Source organism: Capra hircus, chromosome 29 (genome assembly GCF_001704415.2).
Source record: "Capra hircus breed San Clemente chromosome 29, ASM170441v1, whole genome shotgun sequence".
Classification (NCBI taxonomy): Eukaryota; Metazoa; Chordata; class Mammalia; order Artiodactyla; family Bovidae; genus Capra; species Capra hircus.
In genome coordinates, this window is record NC_030836.1 from 6,817,056 (window position 1) to 6,842,557 (window position 25,502).

General features: G+C 41.0%; 1 protein-coding gene across 1 annotated transcript in view; it reads left to right on the forward strand.

The window, feature by feature from the left end:
* Window positions 1-25,502, forward strand: part of CTSC (cathepsin C) — a 42,729-nt gene that overhangs the window by 12,707 nt on the left and 4,520 nt on the right. The window contains exons 3-5 of the mRNA XM_018043267.1: window positions 9,768-9,934; window positions 15,096-15,251; window positions 20,624-20,739. Coding sequence (XP_017898756.1) covers window positions 9,768-9,934; window positions 15,096-15,251; window positions 20,624-20,739 — 439 coding nt within the window. The remainder of the gene's footprint in view (window positions 1-9,767; window positions 9,935-15,095; window positions 15,252-20,623; window positions 20,740-25,502) is intronic.

The following is a 25,502-nucleotide window of genomic DNA, read 5'->3' on the forward strand; positions in this document are numbered from 1 at the left end:
AGGATCAATTTGCTGTTTTCTTAACTAGTTCTGGAACCTACATTTTGCTTTAAAGGGGACATCGTCTCAGCTCTGGAAATAAATCTGTGACCCTCCATTTTCACAACTGCCAATTCCTTAAGTAAAATGCTAGAAATTATTTGGTTGCAACCACTGCCACAATTTCCTGTCAGTTTCACAACTGATTAAAACTCAACTTCTAAAACAAATGGTCAAGCTGAATAGTGGGCAGAAAACTAGAAGGAATCCTTGGAATGACATAGGTTTGTTGATGGAAGATGCGACCGTCCTGGACGGTTGGTGAAATACCTGTTTAGGAAGATGTGCCTTGTTCTAAAGGCTTTATTCACACCACAGACTGACAGCCTGTGCAAACAGTCTGCAGTTGCTGAGTCAGACACGGAACACAAAGGGCAGAGTATGGTGTGGACACTGCTCTTCAGTATTGCTGGAAGGAAAGCTCTCTGCTTGTGCGGTGTATCATCAAATCATTTAACGTCATACAAAGTATTCTTTTCCGAAATGGTGCTTGATGGATTAGACCTACATGTCCAGGTTTTTTTTCTTATATATTCCGCAGTATGTGTTGTTGTTTAGTCGCTAAGATGTGTCTGACCCTTTTTTTGTGACCCCATGGACTAGAGCCTGCCAGGCACCTCTGTCCATGGAATTTTCCAGGCAAGAATACTGTAGTGGGTTGCCATTTCCTTCTCCAGGGGATCTTCCCGACTCGGGGATCGAACCCAGGTCTCCTGCATTGCAGGCAGATTCTTTACCAACTGAGCTATGAGGGAAGCCCAGTTATGTCATTAGTATTTGCAAATCCTGTTTTCGTTGTAAGTGTTATTTGAAGCCACTTGTTCATTTTGTTATTTGAAGCCACTTGTTCATTGAGTTAAATTACATCAGATGTAAGCCACTTGAGTTAAATTACATCAGATGTGCGTGAATCTAAGCATGCACATGTGAGCAGGAATATGCCGTGTTCCAGCCATCTTACAGGCAGCACGCTGCGATTAACAGGTGAGCCTCTGACACTGGAAGTTCGTGGGCATATCAGTGTTACTTTGTATATGAACTAACAGTGGAAGTTGGTTTTCAGTTTTATTTCTGTGTTACAAATAAATATAAATTATAAAATGTTCTTTCTAATATTTTAGTGATTATCTTCTCATTTTGGGAAACCACTGGTTGACAAAATAAAACTTTTATCCGCTGCTCAGTTGAGAGCTGGGTTTGAGAGTATAGGTTCTTTGATGACTTGAATAAAGTCTTAACAGCTTCGTATCCCCCATGGTAACAGATGGTAGTGTTTATATTGTTACTTGTGTAGTGTTTTAGAAGTTTTTAAACTTGTAACGTCAGTGTCATCTTTATCCTTGATAGGAATCCAGTGAGGTAGATATCATACCTGTTACCAGCTGGCAAAATTGAGGCTCCTTAGTTGTGATTTGTCCAATGCTACATAAATGATAAGTGGAAGAACGGGAATTTAAAGGGCAAAGTCCTTTTTACTAAAGAGCATTTTTGCTCATAGCCAGTGCATTACATAAAGGAAGTATTCAAATATTTGCAAATGTAATCAGGAAAACAGTGGAACAAAAGGTGTAAGTGATTTTCTCACACTTAGTGTCAAAAAGCAGTTGAGAATGAGATCCAGGATAAATAAGTTCTAAAATATCCCAACCTTTTTCAATTGGTTAATATTGCTAGGTAATTGGATGGAATTGAGTAGTTGATAAAATGAATAGGAAAGTGAAGCAGGGCGGCTTTCAGAATGGCAACTCAATGATAATTTTGAAGAAGCAAATGAATAGTTACTGAATGCTAGTAGTTTTCTAAACTTAAGTGCTAGGATTTGTAATTTCTTCAAATTTTGTGTGATTATCTATTTGTTGCAATAGAAATTGGCATCAATGAATAGAAACTTAAATTATCTCATTTGTGCAAGTCAGTATTCAGAGACTGTTTATATAAATAAAATAAATGAAAATGGTTAGAAAAAATTTTGACTACATTTCAAGCTGGATAGTGTGGCCAAAACTTCAGTTTCCTACTTGGTAATATTTTCAGAAATCACATAAGATGTATTTTACAGTAGCAGAAAAAAATGACAACAATACTGAAACTGTTCAAATCGAGAAAATAATGGGGGCACAGTGCGTGGTCCTCTCAAGGTACTAAGTACTTGGCTTCTGGGATGGGTTAAATATCTCTTTTCTACTATGTTACAGCTGTCCTGCATAGTGGTATTATAGTCCTCTCCTCCCCTTCATAAAGTAATTTCAGGTTCTAAAAGAAGACCGTATTATTTTAGGTTGGGAAAACTACAGAATAATATAAAATAAAAACTTTAATGGAAAATAATTCTATCAAATTAATGTATAAAAAATGGTACATAAATGGATATAGCCTCTCTTAGTAATTTGCTTGAGAAAAAACAGTTATAGTTTTTAGGATTATTTTGGATCACTTAGAATGTTTAGATGGGGCTTCCTTGGTGGCTCAGATGGTAAAGAATCTGCCTGCGATGCAGGTGACCTGGGTTTGATCCTTGGGTCAGGAATATGCCCTGGAGAAGGGAGTGGCTGCCCACTCCAGTATTCCTGCCTGGAGAATCCCATAGACAGAGGAGCCTGGTGGGCTGCAGTTCATGGGGTTGCAGAGAGTCAGACACGACTGAGCAGTTAACAAGCACGTTCAGAGAATGTATAGGTGCTCTGTATAAGTAGGGAGTCTGAATTATTTACCTACTTTGTGAATAATAAGAAAACCATAGATGTAAAGGCTGTGCAGTTAGGAAACTTGCAGGGATATTTTGGAGCTTTCAGGTCAGCCTAAGTTTACAGGTAAGGAAACAGGTTTGGAGAGGAAAAATTGACATTCCTGAAGTCATACTAGGAGTCAGAACTTGGGTCTCTGGGAACCCTTTTTAATTATAAAAGTATCACGCTTTAATTATAAACTTTTCCGAGTTTCTCATGTTACTATTTAAGTAGAATTTGGCATTTGTTGTTCTTTCTGTTATTCATTTATTTACTCACTCATCCAGTAAATAATTGCTTTCTACTGCTAGTGTCCTAGTTACCAAATAAGCAAAAAATCCTGTTCACTGTGAGAACAATGCTTATGTGAAAAGAATAACCCTACAGGCTACTGTGAAATTACATGGGTTAGTATTTATAAAATACAGCCTGTGAGGCTGAGTCTTTTATAGCATCCTGATTTTGCAGATGAGGACACTGAGAGTACAGAGAGGGTAAGTAACTTGCTCAGGATCACACAGCCTGTAAGAGGCAGAACTGGATGCCATCCAGGAGTCACGCCTGCCGGCCATGTCCTCTACCTCTGCCCCGAATCAAAAATCTTAGACAAAAATTTAGGTGAAATTAGATGACCTTTAGATGTGTGGATCTTAGATGAAATCAGATGAAACAAATGTTTAAGTGAAACAAAAATTTTAAAATAATCTGCAAGCAATAAATGCTGGAGAGGGTGTGGAGAAAAGGGAACCCTCCTACACTGTTGGTGGGAATGCAAACTAGTACAGCCACTATGGAGAACAGTGTGGAGATTCCTTAAAAAATTGCAAATAGAACTACCTTATGATCCAGCAATCCCACTGCTGGGCATACACACCGAGGAAACCAGAATTGAAAGAGACACATGTACCCCAATGTTCATCGCAGCACTGTTTATAATAGCCAGGACATGGAAACAACCTAGATGTCCATCAGCAGATGAATGGATAAGAAAGCTGTGGTACCTATACACAATGGAGTATTACTCAGCCGTAAAAAAGAATTCATTTGAATCAGTTCTGATGAGATGGATGAAACTGGAGCCGATTATACAGAGTGAAGTAAGCCAGAAAGAAAAACACCAATACAGTATACTAACACATATATATGGAATTTAGGAAGATGGCAATGACGACCCTGTATGCAAGACAGGGAAAGAGACACAGATGTGTATAATGGACTTTTGGACTCAGAGGGAGAGGGAGAGGGTGGGATGATTTGGGAGAATGACATTCTAACATGTATACTATCATGTAAGAATTGAATCGCCAGTCTATGTCTGATGCAGGATACAGCATGCTTGGAGCTGGTGCATGGGGATGACCCAGAGAGATGTTATGGGGAGGGAGGTGGGAGGGGGGTTCATATTTGGGAACGCATGTAAGAATTAAAGATTTTAAAATTAAAAAAAAATAATAAAAAAAAAGAAAAAAAAAATTAGGTGAAATTAGATGACCTTTAGCCATGTGGGTCTGTCCTTGGATGGAGAATTTAGGTGACCCTTAAGATGTGTAGGGCAACAATTTGAATCTGACTCATGAAGGCCAGTTAATTTCCACCTTTTTTTTTTTAAAGGAAATAATGAATAAAGCAATGATTCTTACAATATTTGAACTCATACTTGAATTATATCTTCTCTATTTAACTTTGCAAAGTCTCCTTTTTTTTTCTCCCCATGAGAACAGTATCCCAAAGAATCATTTTGAAACTCACATAATATAGATGAAAACCTTTTGCAGATTGCTTAAGCCTTTCCTGTGTGGTTTCTAGGTATCTCCTCTCAGGGTTTTTGGCCAGTGACTTGTATGTTTATTTCTCTGGCACTCCGTGAGAAGACGGAGTGTATAAAGAAATGGTGCGTGGTATTTGGGAAGAGCACTTGGTTTTAGAGTCCTTGGTTCTCAGTTCTAGTTCAGCCACCTCTTTTAGGTCTCTTTTCTGTCCCCCGAGTCTATACCTTTATGTTCTGTTGAACCTCTAAGATTTATGAGTAATCTGTAAAATGTATATAAAGTATGATGTGATCAGTAAATGTTAAGATCCTGTAGTTCCATAATATTGATGATGAAGGGTATAGAGTCATTCATCAATATGAACGGTAAGGATCTTTAGCACAGCTGGTCATGTTTTAAGGATTTTTTTCTTCTTCTCCAGTCAAAGTAACAACTCAGCCTTTCCCTCAAACGGAAATTCATTTCGTATTAGCGATCATGTTTATAACTATGACTAGCTGTGCCTGCTAGGCAAACAAAGCCACACTGACGAAATACATGGGGCCCATTTCTTCTAACGTGCAAGAAGAAACTTTGAACTTTTGGTATGTTGGGAAAGTCATTTCATCTGTGATCTAAATTTCTGGGGAAATTTCCCAGGCTTTTCCAAGCATGGTTAACTTGCTGAACCACATGGTTTTGGTTCAGATAAATAATCCCGTGAATTACATGTTTGCATAGTTCACAGAGTTCCCGTTGTCTTAAGGTCAGGCGCTACATCAATACACAGTGTGTGCATGGCTCGCACTTAGCATAATGCCTGGAAAGTGTTATGTGACCGATAAGTATTTGATATATAAGTGGAAGGGCTTATTGTTCAGTCGCTGAGTCATTTTTGTCTGTTTGTGATCGCATGGACTATGGCATGCCAGGCTTTCCTGTCCTCTACTATCTCCTGGAGTTTGTTCAGATTCATGTCCGTGGAGTTGGAGATCCCTCTCCTCCTTTTGCCTGCAGTCTTTCCCTGCATCAGGGTCTTTTCCAGTGAGTCGACTCTTCGCATCACGTGGCCAAAATATTGGAGCTTCAGCATCAGTCCTTGCAATGAATATTCAGGGTTGATTTCCTTTATGATTGATTGCTTTGATCTCCTTACAGTCCAATAGGATATATAAATAATGGTTTTTTTTCTTTTGTTTTCAAGAAACTTAACCATAGTCCCAGACAGAACAAAGTTATTCTAGCAACATCTGGACCATCCCTCATAGATGTTCTTTCCTAAGACTTTGTTGGCATGTTTCTCATTCTTAGGAAATAGCATTTTTTTTAAGTGATGAGCTTTACAAAATCTATCTTTTTATAAATATATAACTTTATAAAGTTAAAAAGGTTTTATATAACTTTTCATATAACTATTTTTTTATAAATAACCAAGAAAGCTCCATCCAAAGGCTGTTTTCACCTTTCATTTTTTAAAAACCATGTTTCATATTAATAAAAAATTTTACATATTTACACTCCACTCAAGTACCATCTTGTAATTTTTTTCCTGTTAATAGCTCTTGGGTTGTTTTGTTTGTTTTTTTCCTTGGACACCCTGCGAGGTTGTAGGATTTTATTTCCCTGTTCTTGTTCAGTCACTCTTTGCAACCCCATGGACTGCAGCAGGACTCAAACCTGGGCCCCCGGTGGTGAGCGTGTGGAGTCCTACCCACTGAACCGCCAGGGAATTCCCAGGTTCTCTCTCTCTTTTTTTTAAATTGTTCTAAACAGAGAGGTCAGCACATGTTCTTGCAGGGTAGATAGTAAATGTTTTAGGCTTTATGAGTCTTATAGTCTCTGTTGCAGCACCTCATTCCTGCTGCTGTTGCACCAAAGCAGCCAGAGTCAAGATACTATAACCCAGTGGCCCTGGCTGAGTTCCAGCAACACTGTTTATAAAAGCAGGCAGCCTTCTCCAGCTTCTTCCTCTGTGATGAACATCCTCCTGTGTTTAGCATTTTTTTTTTCATTTATGTGTATCTGACACTTTCAACAAGGTAGCTCTGAAAAACTGTTAAAGCCTTGTGAGATTACTTTTTTGTTTAATTGGAGGAAAATTGCTTTACAGTGTTATTGGTTTCTACTGTGAGTGAGTGAGCGAGCTCAGTTGTGAACGACTCTTCGCTATCCCATGGACTGCAGCCCCCAGCCTCCTCCGTCCATGGGATTTTCCAGGCAAGAGTACTGGAGTGGGTTGCCATTTGCTTCTCCAGGAGATCTTCCTGACCCAGGGATTGAACCCAGGTCTCCCACATTGTAGCCAGATGCTTTTCCGTCTGAGCCACCAGGGAAGTCTGCTGTACAGGACTGTACAATAATGCAAATCATCATAATTTTATATATAAAACTCCTCCCCACATGGGGCTTCCCAGCTGGCGCTAGTGCTAAAGAACCTGCCTGCCAATGCAGGACCTGTAAGAGACATGGGTTCAGTCCCTGTGTGGAAGATCCCCTGGAGGAGGGCATGGCAGCCCACTGCAGTGTTCTTGCCTGGAGAAGCCCATGAACAGAGGAGCCGGGTGGGCTATAGTCCCTGTGATAGCACAGAGTCAGACACGACCGAAGCGACTTAGCACACAAGCTCTCCCACATGAGCCTCCCTCCTCTCACCCATCCAACCCCTGTGTGTCATCACAGAGCGCCAGGCTGGGCTCCCTGTGTTACATAGCAACTTCCCATCAACTGTTTTAGGTACGAGGGATATATATATGTCAATTCATTCCACCCTCTCCCTCCCCCTGATGGATCCGCAAGTCTGTTCTCTATGTCTGTGTCTCCATTTCCTTCCCTGCAAATAGGTTCACTGGTATTATTTTTCTAGTTTCCATGCATATGCATTGATGTATGGTATTTGTTCTTTTTCTAACTTCACTTCCTATAACAAGCTCTAAGTTCATCCACCTCACTAGAACTGACTCAAGTGTGTTCCTTTTTATGGCTGAGTAATATTCCTTTGTATATATGTACCGCATCTTCTTTTCATCTGTTGATGGGCATCTAGGTTGCTTCCATGTCCTGGATGTTCTGAATGGTGTTGCAGTGAACATTGGGGTACATGTCTTTTTGAATTCTACAGCAGAGATGGGGGGAGCAGTGGCCTAACCCTGCCTGGCCTGTCCACATCATATGGGGTTACCAACGTTAGATGGTTTTGATCAGTGACAATAGCTTCAGGTAGTTCAGCATAATAAATATGAACTTTTATTAACTTTTTCATGTGACATACCCTCCAGTGTTGCAGCCCAGTCATATCCTAGACCTTTGTTTCAGTGTTCCTTTGTCCTAAGTTGGGGCTTTAGCAGGGACATGAGGAATGGTGAGTCAGACCTATGCTTGTGGAGATATTCTCAGCTCGGGGTAGGGATGCGAGCTTCACAGTATCATGAAGCACCAAGACAGAGCAAAATGCACACGTGAGTAGCCTGCAGTCACTCACCCAGTGCAGCCGACTGGGTGGTGAATCCCAGGATCCAGCCCTAGCTCTTTTGGATTCTAAGACCATGCATTTTTAACTCCATGTTGTTGTTACACAATCACTAAGTCGTGTCTGACTTTACAATCCCACAGACAGTAGCCCACCAGGTCTCTCTGTCCATGGGGTTCTCCAGGCAAGAATACTGGAGTGGGTTGCCATTTTCTTCTTCCCATACCAGGGATCAAACCCATGTCTCCTGCATTGGCAGACAGATTCCTTACTACTGAGCCACCAAGGAAGCCCTTTTAACTCTACGCCTAAAATTCAGAGACTCGGATGCAGTAAGGTAGTTTTACCTTTAGGTGTAGTTCAGCTTATACATTCCTTTAAACTTGGGGTTTGCAAACCATCGGTCTGTTTTTGTAAATGAAGTTTAACTGGAACAGACTGTAGTTCATTCCTTTATGTATTTCTGGTGTACCTCTCACACTGCAAAGGCAGGGCGGAGTGATAATGACAGAAGCCTTATAACCTGCAAACGTTAATGTATTTACTGTTTGCCCCTTACTCAGGCCACCTAGCACAGGTGAAGTAGTATCTATTATGCTAGATTTAAGAGTCCACAAACTACATCCCGTGGGCTGAAACCACCCTACTGTGTGCCTTTGTAAAGAAAAGCGGTGAAACACAGCTGCCTGTGCTCATATCTTTATGTTGCCCTTCACTGCTTTTGTGCTTCTGTTCTATGAAGTCAGTGCCTGAAACTGTCTGTATTCAAGTCCCTTCTTAAAAAAGTTTACCATCATTTTTTTTTCTTTCCTCCTCCTATGCTCTCTACTTTCATTCAGGATTATATATCCTTCCTCCATAAGGATATATTAAAATATGAGGGTTTTTTTTTAAGGCTCTGGAGCCAAAGTATGTGAGTTATTGATCTATCACTTCATACAGTTGACCCTTGAATGACATAGGTTTGAACTGCACAGGTCCACTTGTATTCAAGTTTTTAAAAAATAAATACATACTACAGTACTACGTGAGCCAGGGTTGGTTGGTTCCTTGAATGCAGCACCCAGGATACAGATGGATGATTGAAAAATTATCTGTGGATTTTTGCCCGTGGTGTATCGGTGCCCCTGCTCTGTTCAAGGACCAGCTGTAGTTATTTTTCATTGTCAACACTGATATAAAACAACAGGCTATGCTAGTGAAATAAAGTGGAGAGAATATTTAATAATTAGGATATTTTAACTCCCCATTCACGATTAGAATTTGCTAAGTTGGAAGGTTGACAGAAGAAAAAATTTGAATTCTTTGGAAGGTTTTTGTATTTTGCTGGAGTGCCTCTTCTCTGAGTGGACCAGTCTGAGGAAGTGAGCAGGACTGTGTTGCTTCTGCCCCTTCGCAGCTCTGTTACCGCAGGCACTGCTTGCTGTCTGAGGTGAGCCTCACTTACTCACTGGTCAGTCTCCTCAGAGGCTTGCCGTAATGATTAAATGAGGTGACTTTGGTAAAGTGCCTTAGAAAGCAGCTGCTTTAAAAATATTGTTTTCTTCACCTGCCTTTCATTCTCTTGCAGTGTTGGTGGTCAGTGATGCTAATCCTAAAAATGTTTCTTTCTCTTCTTCATTTAGAATAGTTCTCAGACTGAAACCTCTCAGATTTTGTTTTGCCTGACGGAGGCTGGTCCCTCAGGTGAAACGAAAAAGAGGCGTCGTTACTGTGAATGAGAGACCAGGAAACGGACCTGAGAGAGAACAGGTTCATGAGGCTTTTCCTTCTCTTGCTTGGTTGCAGTATAAAGAAGAGGGTGGCAAGGTAACCAGTTACTGCCACGAGACCATGACTGGCTGGGTCCATGACGTGCTGGGCCGGAACTGGGCCTGTTTCACTGGAAGGAAGACAGGCAATACCTCGGAGAACGTGAACGTGAACACAGCACACCTTGCGGGTCTCGAGGAAACGTGAGTTGTCATCAATGAAAGATCCATTTAGTTTTGTATGGTGTTTATGAGGATGTGTCTATATTAATCCTTGGAAATTTTAATTTGCTTATATTAACTTTATTTGACTTAGAAACATAAGCCATGTTATGTACCACTTTACTGGAAAAATACATTGAGTGATTTAACTGAGAGAAGAAAGTATTTTTACAAAATACTTCTAAAGTAATGGACCAATGAGGGCTTTAAAGAATATTTATATAAAGGACCACAGAATTGAGTGACTTATACAGGCAAATGGAACAACAGACAGATTCCAAATCAGGAAAGGAGTATGTCAAGGTTGTATATTGTCACCCTGCTTATTTAACTTACGTGCTGTTCATGGGGTTGCTAAGAGTCGGACACGACTGAGCGACTTTACTTTCACTTTTCCCTTTCATGCATTGGAGAAGGAAATGGCAGCCCACTCCAGTGTTCTTGCCTGGAGAATCCCAGGCACGGCGGAGCCTGGTGGGCTGCCATCTATGGGGTTGCACAGAGTCGGACACGACTGAAGTGACGCAGCAGCAGCAGCAGCAGCAGCAGCAGCAGCAGCAGCAGCAGCAGCAGAGTATATCATGCAAAATGCTGGGCTGGATGAAGCACAACCTAAAATCAAGAGTGCCGGGAGAAATATCAATAACCTCAGATATGCAAATGACACCACACTTCTGGCAGAAAGTGAAGAACTAAAGAACCTCTTGATCAAAGTGAAAGAGGAGAGTGAAAAAGTTGGCTTAAAACTTAACATTCAGAAAACTAAGATCATGGCATCCGGTCCTATCACTTCATGGCAAATAGATGAGAAACAATGGCAACAGTGACAGACTTTATTTTTGGGTGCTTCAAAATCAATGCAGATGGTGACTGCAGCCATGAAATTAAGAGACACTTACTGCTTGGAAGGAAAGTTATGACCAACCTAGACAGCATATTCAAAAGCAGAGACATTACTTTGCCAACAAAGGTCTGTCTGCTCAAGGCTATGGTTTTTCCAGTGGTCATGTATGGATGTGAGAGTTGAACTATAAAGAAAGCTGAGTGCTGAAGAATTGATGCTTTTGAACTGTGGTGTTGGAGAAGACTCTTGAGAGTCCCTTGGACTGCAAGGAGATCCAACCAGTCCATCCTAAAGGAGATCAGTCCTGGGTATTCATTGGAGGGACTGATGTTGAAGCTGAAACCCCAATACTTTGGCCACCTGATGCAAATAACTGGCTCATTGGAAAAGACCCTGATGCTGGGAAAGATTGAGGGCAGTAGGAGAAGGGGACGACAGGATGAGATGGCTGGGTGGCATCACTGACTTGATGGAGATGAGTTTGAGTAAACTCCGGGAGTTGGTGATGGACAGGGAAGCCTGGCGTGCTGCAGTCCGTGGAGTCACAAAGAGTCGGACACGACTGAGTGACTGAACTAATCCTAATACAGAAAAATCATTTTATTATTGCCATGTAATAAGATGTTGCAGGCTTCCCAGATGGCCCTAGTGGTAAAGAACCCACCTGTCAATGAGGGAGACATAAGGGACATGGGTTTGATACCTGGGTCAGGAAGATCCCTTGGAGCATGGAATGGCAACCCACTCCAGTATTCTTTCCTGGAAAATCCCGTGGACAGAGGAGCCTGGCGGACTATAGTCCTTGGGATCATAAAGATTTGGACAAGACTGAAATGACTTAGCACAGCACAATAAGATGTTGCAGAATCCTTGCAGACACATATTTATTTTGCATCAAATATAGGTGATACTAATCTAACATAAATCTTACGGCAATAAATAACCGAGTTTCAAGTTCTAAGTATTTATGTAATGTTTTTGCTGAGGCTAACATAACAGATTACACAGACTGGGTTAAGCAACAGAGATTTGTTTTCTCCTAGTTCTGGAGGCGGTAAGTCCAAGGTCATCACGTCAGCAGGTTTGATTTCTTCTGAGGACTCTGTCCCTGGCTTGCAGATGGCTGCCAACAGTTGTCCCTACACAGTCAGCCTGTCTGTGTTCTAATCTCCGTTTCTTATAAGTATGCCAGTCATGTGAGCTTCCCAGGTGGCGCAGTGGTAAAGAATCCACGTTATAATGCAGGAGATGCAAGAGGCTTGGGTTTGATGCTGGGTCGGGAAAATCCCTTGGAGAAGGAAATGGCAACCTGCTGCAGTATTCTTGCCTGGGAAACCCCAGGGACGGAGGAGCCTTGACAGCCTTTAGTCCATGGGGTCACAAAGAGTCTGATATGACTGAGCAAACACACACACACATACCAGTCATACTGGAGTAGAGCCCATCCGTGTGACCACATTTGACCTTGATGTCCCCTTTAAAGGCCATGTCTCTCAATATAGTCACCTTCTGATATACTGAAGGTTAGGACATGAACACATGTATTTAGCTTATAACAGACAGTTAATATTTTTCTTAAGTCAGGTCCAGTGTAAGTCACTGTGAACCACACAAGAGATTTCAGACTTTATTAGTTGGGAAGGAAAAGATAAATATTATTGGTAGCAGATTTTCTATTTTATTTGACTGTGAAATCCCCTGGAAGTGTGTATGAGCAGATCGCCCAAAGCCAGGCCACACAGGCAGTGAAGGGCTCTGTAGCAGAAAAGGGGGATGTGAGTTCAAAGAGGACAGATTGCTCTTATCTGGGAAGGCACCCACCCCGAGATTTAGACCAATTCATCCCCTCCATTTTGAACATAGATTTTAAGTTGCTTTGCTTGGTTTGACCCTTGAGTGACACATTTCCTGTGAAGCTGCTCACTGTGTACTATGTACTTTTCTGATATTTCAAGCATTGCCTCATTTAGTGAAGAAGCTACAGGCAGAGTGCTCAGAATCTATGCTGCCTCACTTGGAAAATAAACATTTAGGACTAAGTTACCGTCAAGGTCTCTTTCAGCTCTTAATGATCAGATCTCAAGATAGATATTTACAATTTAAAAATGTGTTTGCTTTGGTGTTGGAGAAGACTCTTGAGAGTCCCTTGGGCTGCAAGGAGATCCACCCACTCCATCCTGAAGGACATTAGTCCTGAATATTCATTGGAAGGATTGATGCTGAAGCTGAAACTTCAACACTTTGGACAACTAATGCGAAGAGCTGACTCATTGGTAAAGACCCTGATGCTGGGAAGGATTGAAGGCAGGAGGAGAAGGGGACGGCAGAGGATGAGATGGTTGGATGGCATCACTAACTCGATGGCATTGAGTTTGAGTAAGCTCTGGGAGTTGGTGATGGACAGGGAGGCCTGGTGTGCTGCAATCCATGGGGTTGCAAAGAGTTGGACATGACTGAGCAGCTGAACTGAACTGAACTGAACCTGTGTCTTAAGAAGAAACAACTGTAACTGTTTTTGTTGTTTGCTAGTTTGTCAGAAATAGAATACAGAGAGTTTTATGTTTAATAAATGTACCTCTCTGGTTTCACACTTTGAAAAAAGTGGGAAAGTACTTTGATAAAAACATTAAAACATTATCAGTGCGGTTGCACATTTTTGTTATTATTGCCAGTGCTTCCAGGTTGTTTGGCTGTATCTCAATACTCTCTCTGTGAACATCCGAATTAAAAGAGAAAGAAAAGTTCACAGTATGCCTAAAGTTACTCAGGTTAGGTATATCTTGCTTTGTATAACTGAATGTTAATGGAAGTTATACACTCACTATATGAATAACTTAGAGTAAATATAACTTATCTAATAAGTTATATAATATGTAATAACTTATATAACACATAATAAGTATAACTTATTTACTATATGTATAACTTACATGTATGTATAGTATATGAAGTTATCCATACACTATATGGATAGCGAGTCATACTTAAGTCATAGAACCTTTTTTTAGTAGAAATAACATGGTGAATTCTGTAATTCCTGGCACCTGGCACATAGGTGTAACACGTGTTTGAGTTAAATGAATCAACTCCCTCAGTCTTTTGTCTTTGTAAACATGCTCTTTGTGTATTAGATTTGTTTACATCTCTGTCCAAGCATTTAGCGTCAGTTAAACCAGTGCCTCTCAGTATTTAATGTTGCTGTGAATCATCTGGGAATCCTGTTAAAATGTCGATTCAGATTCAGGTGGCCTGGAATGACATTTAGAGTCTGCCTTTCTAGCAAGCTTCCAGGTGCTTCTGCTGATGCTGGCTCAAGAACCAAATCTGAGTGACAAGGGTATAAACCTTGTCCATACGGAACAACTTTCATCATGTGGTTGTGAAACTTGCCTTGCCATATGTCCACTGACTACAGTTTCGCTGCACTTCACCCACCCCCTTTTTTATTATGGCAGAGTTTAAAAGGTGAAGTTTGTGTGCTCAGCTGTGTCCAACTCTTGGCAGCCCCATGAACTGTGTCCCACCAGGCTCTTCTGTCCATGGAATTTTCCAGGCAAGAATACTAGAGTGGGTTGCCATTTCCTCCTCCAGGGGCTCATCCCGACCGGGGGACCAGACCTGAGTTTCTTTTGCCTCCCGCATTAGCAGGCAGGTTCTTTCCCACTGTGTCACATATACACATTGAAGACAGTTTCTCTGTCTCCGCCACCTTTTTTTTTTTTTTTCACCATTGTCAAGTTTAAAAGGTACGTTGTAGAAATTGTATTAATAGAGGTGTGATTCGATGTTACCGCTCAGAGATAACCTTGGTTGTATGTACTTTATAGTATCAATATAAATGTACACTTTCACAAAAAATTGATTTGTGCTGTGTCAACTTCTTTGAGAGTCTGCTTTTTTGTCTAATATAGTGTGAACATTCTCCCATATCACTAAGTAATCTTCCAGACATGTTTACTGAATAAACTGTATAGCAAAAGAAGTGCCATTATTTATTTAATCCATTCTTTGTTTTAGAATTTATGTTTATAGTCTATTACTAGTATAAAAGTGTTTCACTGAACATCCTTATACAGTTATCTTAGTTCACTTAAATTTTATTTTCACAGGAGGCATTCCAGTTCTAGGCTGTGGATGTAAACGTAGAGATAGAGAGATAGAGAGACTGATATACCCAGTTGCCTTCCTGAAGGATGATATTGCTTTACACTCAGGCCCAGGGTATGAGTGCCTATTTTAATGAGATCTGTTTACATCAGTAAAGAGTGTATCTGAAGCCATCTTAACTTTTGTTGGCAGGTATTCTAATAGGCTCTACAGATATAACCACGACTTTGTGAAAGCTATCAATGCCATTCAGAAGTCTTGGACTGCAGCCCCATATGCGGAATATGAGACTCTTACCCTGAAAGAGATGATCAGGAGAGGTGGTGGCCACAGCCGGAGAATTCCAAGGTAATGAAGCACATCTCTTTATCATGGATAAAGATATGTGTTGATTGTATCTTCCCTTCTAACCAGCCCTGCTTGGGTTGCGCACTATTTTATTGGTTATCCCAGCTTAGATGTTTATATTACCTTTTCTCTGACCGTGCCCCTCTCCTATTCATACATATTCTGATGTTCTCCAGGTCCTGTTTACGGGCTTTGCTTTCTCAGCATCTGCTGCTTCCTTTGCTCTCTTTCCATTTCTCCACTTTGGCTTGAGGGCTTTATCGTCTCTCACCTATATGAAGAATCAGCTTCCTGTCTTCTGTCCTTTTGATCTCTTTCCCTCCCTGTCCCCATTCTTAGCCATTCTATAAAATACTGCCAGTTACATCTTCCTATATTCAGCTGTGATCAGGTTACTACCAGTTGTCTAAGGAATAAATTTAGCCTGGTAATCAAAACCATCTAAATTTGACCATAACTCTGTTTATCACCTGCACCTGCTTTCAAACAGTATGACAAAAAATTACTGAAAACTTTCATCTACCACCATTCATGAAACTCTCTTTGCCTCACATACCCCTGAACCTGCCTATAAAAAGATGCTTACTCCTTGGGTGAAAAGTTATGACCAACCTAGATAGCATATTCAAAAGCAGAGACATTACTTTGCCGACTAAGGTCCGTCTAGTCAAGGCTATGGTTTTTCCAGTGGTCATGTATGGATGTGAGAGTTGGACTGTGAAGAAAGCTGAGCGCTGAAGAATTGATGCTTTTGAACTGTGGTGTTGGAGAAGACTCTTGAGAGTCCCTTGGACTGCAAGGAGATCCAACCAGTCCATTCTGAAGGAGATCAGCCCTGGGTGTTCTTTGGAAGAAATGATGCTAAAGCTGAAACTCCAGTACTTTGGCCACCTGATGTGTAGAGTTGACTCACTGGAAAAGACTCTGATGCTGGGAGGGATTGGGGGCAGGAGGAGAAGGGGACAACAGAGGATGAGATGGCTGGATGGCATCACTGACCTGATGGACGCGAGTCTGAGTGAACTCCGGGAGTTGGTGATGGACAAGGAGGCCTGGCGTGCTGTGATTCATGGGGTCACAAAGAGTCGGACATGACTGAGCTACTGAACTGAACTGAACTGACCTGCTTTCAAACAATATGACAAAAAATTACTGAAAACTTTCTTCTACCACCACCATTCATGAAATTCTCTTTGCCTCACATACCCCTGAACCTGCCTATAAAAACCATCAAATTTGCCACCTGTAAAAATCTCAAAATTCTTTCAGTTTTGACGTCCAGCAAAAAAAAAAAAGTTACATATTTACCGATATACTTCTCCTGCCTTCAGCCAGAAGTGGCATTTCCCATCTTAGTTTACATACCCTGTGATATGCATCTGATGGGAAATTATATCATTACTTGAATTTATATAGTCAGGAGTTTGGTAGATTTCTTTTACTCCCTGAAAACTGTAGCTGAGTTTAGCATATGTAATCCGTTAACATGTATTAAAGGACCAATGACACTCTTGTAATGCTGTACCTTGCTGCAGGAGAAATAGATGTAACTGAAGGGTAGGAAACCAATTGGAAAAGCTAATGGGACTCAGTACATTGTATAGATAGGCTATTTTCTTTTAGTATATCGAAGCATTGTCTAATATTCAGAGAATATAATGATTATTTTCTTAATAACTATAGAGTCCTTTGGTCAAGTTTTATTGTTTAAACAGACCACTGATAGGTTAATGGTTAACTAAAATACATTGCTGGCCGAATGCCGGACTGGATGAATCACAAGCTGGAATCAAGATCGCTGGGAGAAATATCGACAATTCAGATGCGCAGGTGATACCACTCTAATGGCAGAAAGTGAAAAGGAACTAGAGAGCCTCTTGATGAACTTGAAAGAGGAGAGTGAAAAAGCTGGCTTAAAACTCAACATTTAAAAAACTAAGATCATGTCATAACGGTCCTACCATTTCATGACAAATAGAAGGGGAACAAGTGGAAGCAGTGACGGAGTTAATTTTCTTGGGCTCCAGAATCACTGAGGATGGTGACTGCAGCCATGAAATTAAAAGATGCTTGCTCCTTGGAAGGAAAGTTACGACAAATCTAGACAGTGAATTGAAAAGCAGACATATCACTTGGCCAACAGAGGTCCGTCTAGTCAAAGCTATGGTTTTTCCAGTAGTCATATACAGATGTGAGAGCTGGATGATAAAGAAGGCCAAATGCCGAAGAATTGGTGCTTTTGAATCATGGTGCTAGGGAAGACTCTTGAGAGTCCCTTGGACTGTAAGGAGATCAAGCCAGTCAATCCTAAAAGAAATCAACCCTAAATAATCATTGGAAAGACTGTCGCTGAAACTGAAGCTCCAATACTTTGGCCACCTGATGCAAAGAGCCAGCTCATTGGAAAAGACCCTGATGCTGGGAAAGATTGAGGGCAGGAGGAGAAGGAGGTGTCAGAGGATGAGATGGTTAAATACCATCACCTACTCAGTGGACCTCAGATATGCAGATGACACCACCCTTGCAGCAGAAAGTGAAGAGGAACTAAAAAGCCTCTTGATGAAAGTGAAAGAGGAGAGTGAAAAAGTTGGCTTAAAGCTCAACATTCAGGAAACTAAGATCATGGCACCTGGTCCCATCACTTCATGAGAAATAGATAGGGAATCAGTGGAAACAGTGTCAGACTTTATTTTTCTGGGCTCCAAAATCACTGCAGATGGTGATTGCAGCTATGAAATTAAAAGACGCTTACTCCTTGGAAGGAAAGTTATGACCCACCTAGACAGCATATTGAAAAGCAGAGACATTACTTTGCCAACAAAGGTCCATCTAGTCAAGGCTATGGTTTTTCCAGTGGTCATGTATGCATGTGAGAGTTGGACTGTGAAGAAAGCTGAGTGCCGAAGAATTGATGCTTTTGAACTGTGGTGTTGGAGAAGACTCTTGAGAGTCTTCACTGCAGGGAGATCCAACCAGTCCATTCTAAAGGAGATCAGTCCTGGGTGTTCATTGGAAGGACTGATACTGAAGCTGAAACTCCAAAACTTTGGCCACCTCATGCGAAGAGTTGACTCATTGGAAAAGACTCTGATGCTGGGAGGGATTGGGGGCAGGAGGAGAAGGGGACGACAGAGGATGAGATGGCTGGATGGCATCACCAACTCTATGGACATGAGTTTGGGTGAACTCCAGGAATTGGTTATGGACAGGGAGGCCTGACGTGCTGTAATTCATGGGGTCGCAAAGAGTCGGACACAACTGAGCGACTGAACTGAACTGAACTCAGTGGATATGAATTTGAGCAAACTCCAGGAGATAGTGGAGGACAGAGGAGCCTGACGTACTGCAGTCCATGGCGTCATAAAGAGTAGGACACAACTTGGCAAATGAACAACAATAAAATTCATTGCTAAGTTTTTCTTCTGCAGACTAATGATCATAATCTGGCATTTTTCTACTCTGAGACTCTATGGAGTTTTCTTCCTGTCTGACTCATAGCATTCTCTCATAATTATACCCCTGTCTCAAAACAATTTTTTTTTGTATAATGTTTCTCATAGTATATTCTAAAGAGTGACTAGTCTACGAGATGTTCTGTTTAGTCAAAATTCAGAAAGGCAGCGTATTGTATCCCTTCTCAGATTTGCTAAAGTGAAAGAGCCATCCTGTGTCTGTGTGAGACGGAAAGTTGAGAGCTGTCCAGTAGCAATCCAGAGGAGCCCCCAGAGGAGATGCGATCAGTGTTGGAACCTTAGGGAGACCAGGGCTCCTGTCTGAAAGATTTGAGCCTGAGACACAACTGCATTGCCATGTATCTGATGCCATGTTTCTGAAGAACTCCTGTACTTGAGTTTTTCTCTTTCCACCCAACCACCTTGGTTTTAGAGAAGAGAGAGATTTATGAAGCCCTGTTTTTAAGGCCAGTAAGTCTCCATAGAAGGGTTAACATGAGATAGAAGTGGGAGATGTTGAAGCCAGACGTTGTGGTCTAGCTGCCTGGTTTTCAGTAGCATTTTTGTGTATACGTTAGAGCTGCTGAACGTGACATAATAGAAACTCAGAGATTCTTAACCTGAATCTCTGAAACTGAACCTGCTCAAATTGTAGGAAAATGTACCATTTATGGACATCTCTCTGAGTGAGCCCAGAGCTTTCTCCAAATTCTTAAGAATCTGGACCCAAATGATGAAGAGCCAATAATGTATCAGGTGCCTATGATGTTTGTAATTCTCACTTCTCTGCCACCAGCTTCCTCTTTCACTCACTTCATTTTCATACCATTGAGCTTCATTTATCACGTTGCTTTTATTCTGTCTGTGTGTGCATTGACGGATAAACACTCTGCCTATAGGATGTAGGAAGAAGGAAGTTAACACTTCAATTGAGTGTTTTGTTCACATGTAAGATAGTTACTTAAATGTATCCGCAGCATATATAGTCTTACAGACATGGATGTTGATGGTCTTGGTAATCACCATAATAGCTTAATAGCTTATTAAAGACATCCAAGACTAGGTAATGTTTTAAGCACATTAGTCATTATTGCATTGAATTATCATAACAGAGGTTAGAGGTAGGTATGACTGCACATCGTAACAGGAGGTGACACAGTTTTATGATGTTAAGTTCTTTGACGAGTGTCATACAGCTAGGAAGTGTGAAGCCACTGTAGGTGTCTTTATGTCTTACTCGTATCTGTTTATTGACCTAGTTTGCCGCCTTCTACTTACATCCTCTATTTCTCTGCCTTTCACTTCTTTTGTGACTACCATCACCACCCTCCATAGAGTCAAACATCAGTAATTCCTCTGTTTTCTCTAAAACCTTTGTAGGTCATCTTCAATTTCCCATATCTACGTTTTTGGGTCAAAATATATGAAAAGAGAATGCTGTTATTTAGGCATACTAAAACTAGCAATGGGAATATATAAAACCAATATTATTTCATAGGGGAAAATTACTAGATCCTGAAAAATAGATGGGTAATTTTGAGACTTCTCCAGTAGCCAGTGGCTGAGACACTGTGATCCCAATGCAGGAGGCCTGGGTTCAATCCCTAGTCAAGGAACTAGACCCTACATGTCGCAACTAAAGATCCCACATGCCACAGCTAAGACCAGTCATAGCCAAATAAATAAATTGAAAAAAAAAAAAAAAGGGCAATCTATCTAACTTAGTTGTATAATTGACACATTGTATAATAGACACATTTTTGTATGATAGACACATTGAAACACTGATGGACAAGTGTTCTTTGGATCTGAATCTATATCCTAACCAGCCAGGTGGTTGAAATTATGGGATTAAAGGTTAGGAAATCATCCTCAAAGGAAAGACTATGTATTGATGTCAAGTGTCTATTTCCATCCTAGGCCCAAACCTGCACCTGTAACTGCTGAAATAAAGAAAAAGATTTTGCATTTGCCAAAATCCTGGGATTGGAGAAATGTTCACGGTATCAATTTTGTTACTCCTGTTCGAAACCAAGGTAAAAAGATGTCTGATTTTTTTCTTTTGTATTAAATCATTCTGAAATATTTATTGAACATTTACTATGTACCAGGCTCGCACATTCTGGGGAAACAGAGATGAAACTGGTATGATCTACTTTAGTAAAGAAATAGAAAATCTATAGCTAATGAATACGCACTTCTTCTTTTTGTATCCTTGACAGACACTGGTAATACGTGATCTCTCCAGCTGAGCTCAGCGTTTCTTCAGTGTCCTCCTCAGTATGTGTTCCAGATAGCTAATGAAATTCATTAGAGTGGTATATAAGCCAAACTCATTTGCGCTCCAAGTTATGGAGACTTGTATTGCAACAAAGAATTGCAGCTAAAATAAGTCTTTCTTGTCTTCCTTCTGCAGGTGGTTTGTTGGAATCTTTCATTTTTTTAACTGAAATATAGTTGACTTAGAATGTTGTATTAGTTTCAGGTGTACAGCAAAGTGATTCAGCTTTTATATACTTTTTCAGATTCTTTTCCATTATAGTTTAATGTGAATATGTGATATGAATAAGTGATATCATATGTTATTTGTGTTTGTCTGTGATTCCCTTGGGCTTCCCCTGTAGCTCAGCTGGTAAAGAATCCACCTGCAATATAGGAGACCCTGGTTTGATTCTTGGGTTGGGAAGATCCCTGGAGAAGGTATAGGCTACCTCCTCAGTATTCCTGAGCCTCCCTGGTGGCTCAGTCTGTAAAGAACGCCTGCAATGCGGGAGACCTGGGTTCAGTCCCTGGTTTGGGAAGATCCCCTGGAGGAGGGCATGGCAGCCCACTTCAGTGTGCATGCCTGGAGAGTCCCGATGAAAGAGGAGCCTGGAAGGCTGCCTTACTTAGTAAGATAATCTCTAGGTTCATCCATGTTGCTACACATTGCATTATTTCATTTTCTTATGGCTGGGCAATACTTCACTCTGTGTGTGTGTGTGTGTGTGTGTGTGTGTGTGTGTGTGTGTGTGTGTATACGCACACACCGTATCTTCTTTATTCTGGACCCACTCTCCTCCCACCCCTCCCCCATCATTAGTCTAATGATAGGAGCCCAGAAAATGAATCCTTAATTTTTTTTGCTGATGAAGTAGATTTTTTGAATTGTATAAGGATCTTTCAATTAACTTTACATCAGGATATGACATACAGTGGTAAGTATTAACTCAGCTTCCCGGTGGAGTGTTTACCAGCATTATCACTATAATTGCATTTTGTCAGTTGTTTCTGAAAATTAGATACAGTATGAGTAGATTTAATAATGCCTCTAATAGCACTTGAGAGCAAATTATCTTAGCCTAAATTTTAGCCAACAGTGATTGGAGAATCATTTATACAATGCTCAGGTTTATTACTTCTAAGCTCATTTTGAAGACAGCTGTATGCAAGACTGATTTGTTACTATAAAGTGGGTGTAGTATTTGCTGTCTGGAAACATTCTGATTGGCGTCTCCTGAAAGGATTATACATTAGTAACACCCAAAGATAAACTTCCCTTCCCCTTTCCTAAAAATTCAGTGATCAGCCTCTCCCGGTTCTGAGTATTCACCACCACCCCTTCAGTTCATCCCCACTGCATCCTTGGAGAGTGTTCTGAACATATGGGGCTTTGGGCAAGTCCTGCAGCGGCAGGGTTCCTGTCCTTTATCTGGCACTGGAGGTCTCATCTCTTTGTCTTTGTGCCAGTTATTCTTGGGCTCTTTGGCTCCAGGGAAAGTGTGGGTCCTTCTTGGAAAGGGGACAGCTTCTTTGAAAATGAGGGATTGGAAATGAGAGAAAGTTAAAGGTAATTAAGAAATGAATGGAAAGTCAGTTAAAAAGATTTGATGATTAAGATTTATTCTGTCATCAAATAGGTTTCCTGTCCTTACTGGAGACGATTAAGTAGATACTACGCATTGACTGTTGAGGGCTTAGCACATGGTTTTTCCCACTGTGTTGTATTTATAGGGTATCTAATGTGTCAGGAATTTTTGTTTAAAGGCTGAGGATATGAAGACTAATATGATACAGTCCTTTGTAGAGACTACAGCTTAGCAAGACTTAAAAACAAAACATTAAGATACAATATAACTTCTGTAAGTAGGGCGTTTAAAAAATTCATTAAGAGAAAGTTGGAGGAAAAAATTCATTCAGCTCACTTCCCAAAAAGGTTTGATTGACTAGTGCTGAGATAATAATTCGAAGGAAATCAGACTTTCTCACCACAGATTTTTTGACAGTGTCTCTCTTGTAGCTCAGTCAAAGCTATTGTTGTCTGTAATGTTCCATATTCTTTGCGTATTATAAATATGGTTTGTATAGACATGGGCAGTTTAAAAACAGAGGGCTTTGAGTGATTCATTGCTTTTAAATTGATCCCTCATCTGTGGTATCTTCTCAGATATCTGAGAAAACAGTATACTCAGTGGTTCCTCTTCTGACTTCTTCGTGGTGTTCTGTACTTTAGGTTATGAAAAAAATTATTTTCTCTTCCTACTAACTGGGCTACTTGGAAGTTTCCACTAACTTAAATACACCAGTGTCCTATAGAATTCAAAATTACCCACAGTTCAGGGAATTTACAACTTTTCTCTATTCAGAGAGCAAATTAAGAGTAATTAAAAAAAAAAAAAAAGAAGTCCTGGGTAGGGGGATAAACTTTTACCCTGTAAGCACCAGCCTTATAACTAAGGTTTACTTTGCATGTGAGAGGGAAGAGAGCTAGGAAATTGGAAGAGAAGGACTTTCCTTGTTCATCTCCCAGTTGTGCTGTCTTTATTCTTGTGTCTTCAAGAGAGAAGGGGAGTATCTTTCAGGTCACATTAATTAGGAAATGCAGAGTGGTTTCCTAACTTTAAAAATCTAGTTCATTTTAGTCTCGTTCCAACTATTGTTTATACTAAAGCTGGAAGGCAGGGATGTTAAACTGTTCCACCCTATTCCTTTTACATCCAAGATGACAAGAAATGTCAGAAAGGTCAAGTGAATTGCCCAGTCACATAGCTGACTGATGGGGTGAGTGGGAAGGGCGAAAAAGAATCCTGGCTCCTTACTACCCGTTCAGTGTGTTCACCGCTGTTAGAAGGTGAAGGCTGAGCGTTAACATGCAGTTAAGCCATGTGGCAATCACATTATCTATTTGAGATTGTGGAAGCTTGATTACTGCAGAACTCTGTCTGGGCCAACTCCCCCTCTTATTCTTTTCTTTTTGTTGTTGTTGTTTAGTTGCTCAGTCGTGTCTGACTCTTTTGCGACCCCGTGGACTGTAGCCCACCTGGCTCCTCTGTCCATGGGATTTCCCAGGCAAGAATACTGGAGTGGGTTGCCATTTCCTCCTCCAGGGTATCGTCCCAGCCCAAGAATTGAACTCTTACCTCCTGCATTGGGGAGCTGATTCTTAACCAGGGATCCACCAGGAAAGCCCTCCTATTCTTTGTTGCCCTGTTATCTCCTTAAGAGAAAATGGTCCTTTTGGAATCTAGACTCTGGCCTTGACTTTTGAAGAGATGTTAATTACTTCAGCAGCTGACCTTGGGAACATCACAGGCTTGAGGAAGATTTTATTTCCTTCCCCCTCCTTGTAATTTCTCTGGTAATAGCACATTCTGAGTCCTGGAATGGACTTGTAGCCTGTCTCTCACACAGTGCTGGATGGCCTGATAATGAAGGTTTAATACTTAAAGCCAACAGAGTTATTTCTGTGACTGCCATGGGCCAAGACTGCTAACCGGCCAAATTAGGATTGTTTCTAGACTCTCTTGTGATATTACTGATGTCTCATGACAGGAACATTGGCTTTGCCATTTATTGTCACTCGTCTAGTTCTCTGACTTTCTATCATGTGAAAGAGGAGTTCTAAGGGCAATATTATTTAGATGACTTCCAAAACAAAATGGACAAGTTAGTTTTGGTCTGCCGAGTGATTGGAAGATGGGGAAAGGAAATCTGAGAATTCTTTAAAGTCGATACGGATCTGTAAATGGAAGAAAATGGTATTCCTTAGGAGGCAGCTGCTAAGTCGCTTCGGTCGTGTCCGACTCTGTGCGACCCCGTGGACTGCAGCCTACCAGGCTCCTCCGTCCATGGGATTTTCCAGGCAAGAGGACTGGAGTGGGTTGCCATTGCCTTCTCCTGTTAGGAGGCAGCTAGGCGCTGGCATCTGCCGTCCTTTAGTTTGGTGACTGGCCAGGCCATTGCCTCTTTCTGAGTCTCAGTGTATGCATCGTCAAGTGAGTAGATTGTACACTAGATAAATTCCAAGGCCCCCTTCCAAATGTTTCTCTTCTAATTGTCACAATTTAGCAAAAGCAGTATGGATAAATCTGAGATGTTTATGGGGAGAATTTTGGGAACCGTCAGAAATGGTAGCAGTTAAAGGGTGACGGGGCACTAATAGACTAAAAGTAAAGACTGACTGTTTCCATTGAAATAACTTTTTCCTGGCTATAAGTATGTGTCTGCTTGTTCATAATCTGACTTCTTTCCACAGAGATGCACTGAGTTCCTTCATTGCATCAAGGTAAAGAAGACAGGTTTCCTGTAAACACTCAAGGAAATTCAGTTTAGTTTAAGGAAAATAGTATTAAGTAATTCAAGTAGAGTTTAGAATGTTCCCTGGTGGCTCAAATGGTAAAGAATCTGCCTGCAATGCGGGAGACCTGGGTTCAATCCCTGGGTTGGGAAGCTCCCCTGGAGAAGGGTATGGTTACCCCCTCCAGTATTCTTGCCTGGGGAATTCCATGGGCAGAGGAGCCTGGCAGGTTACCGTCCACGG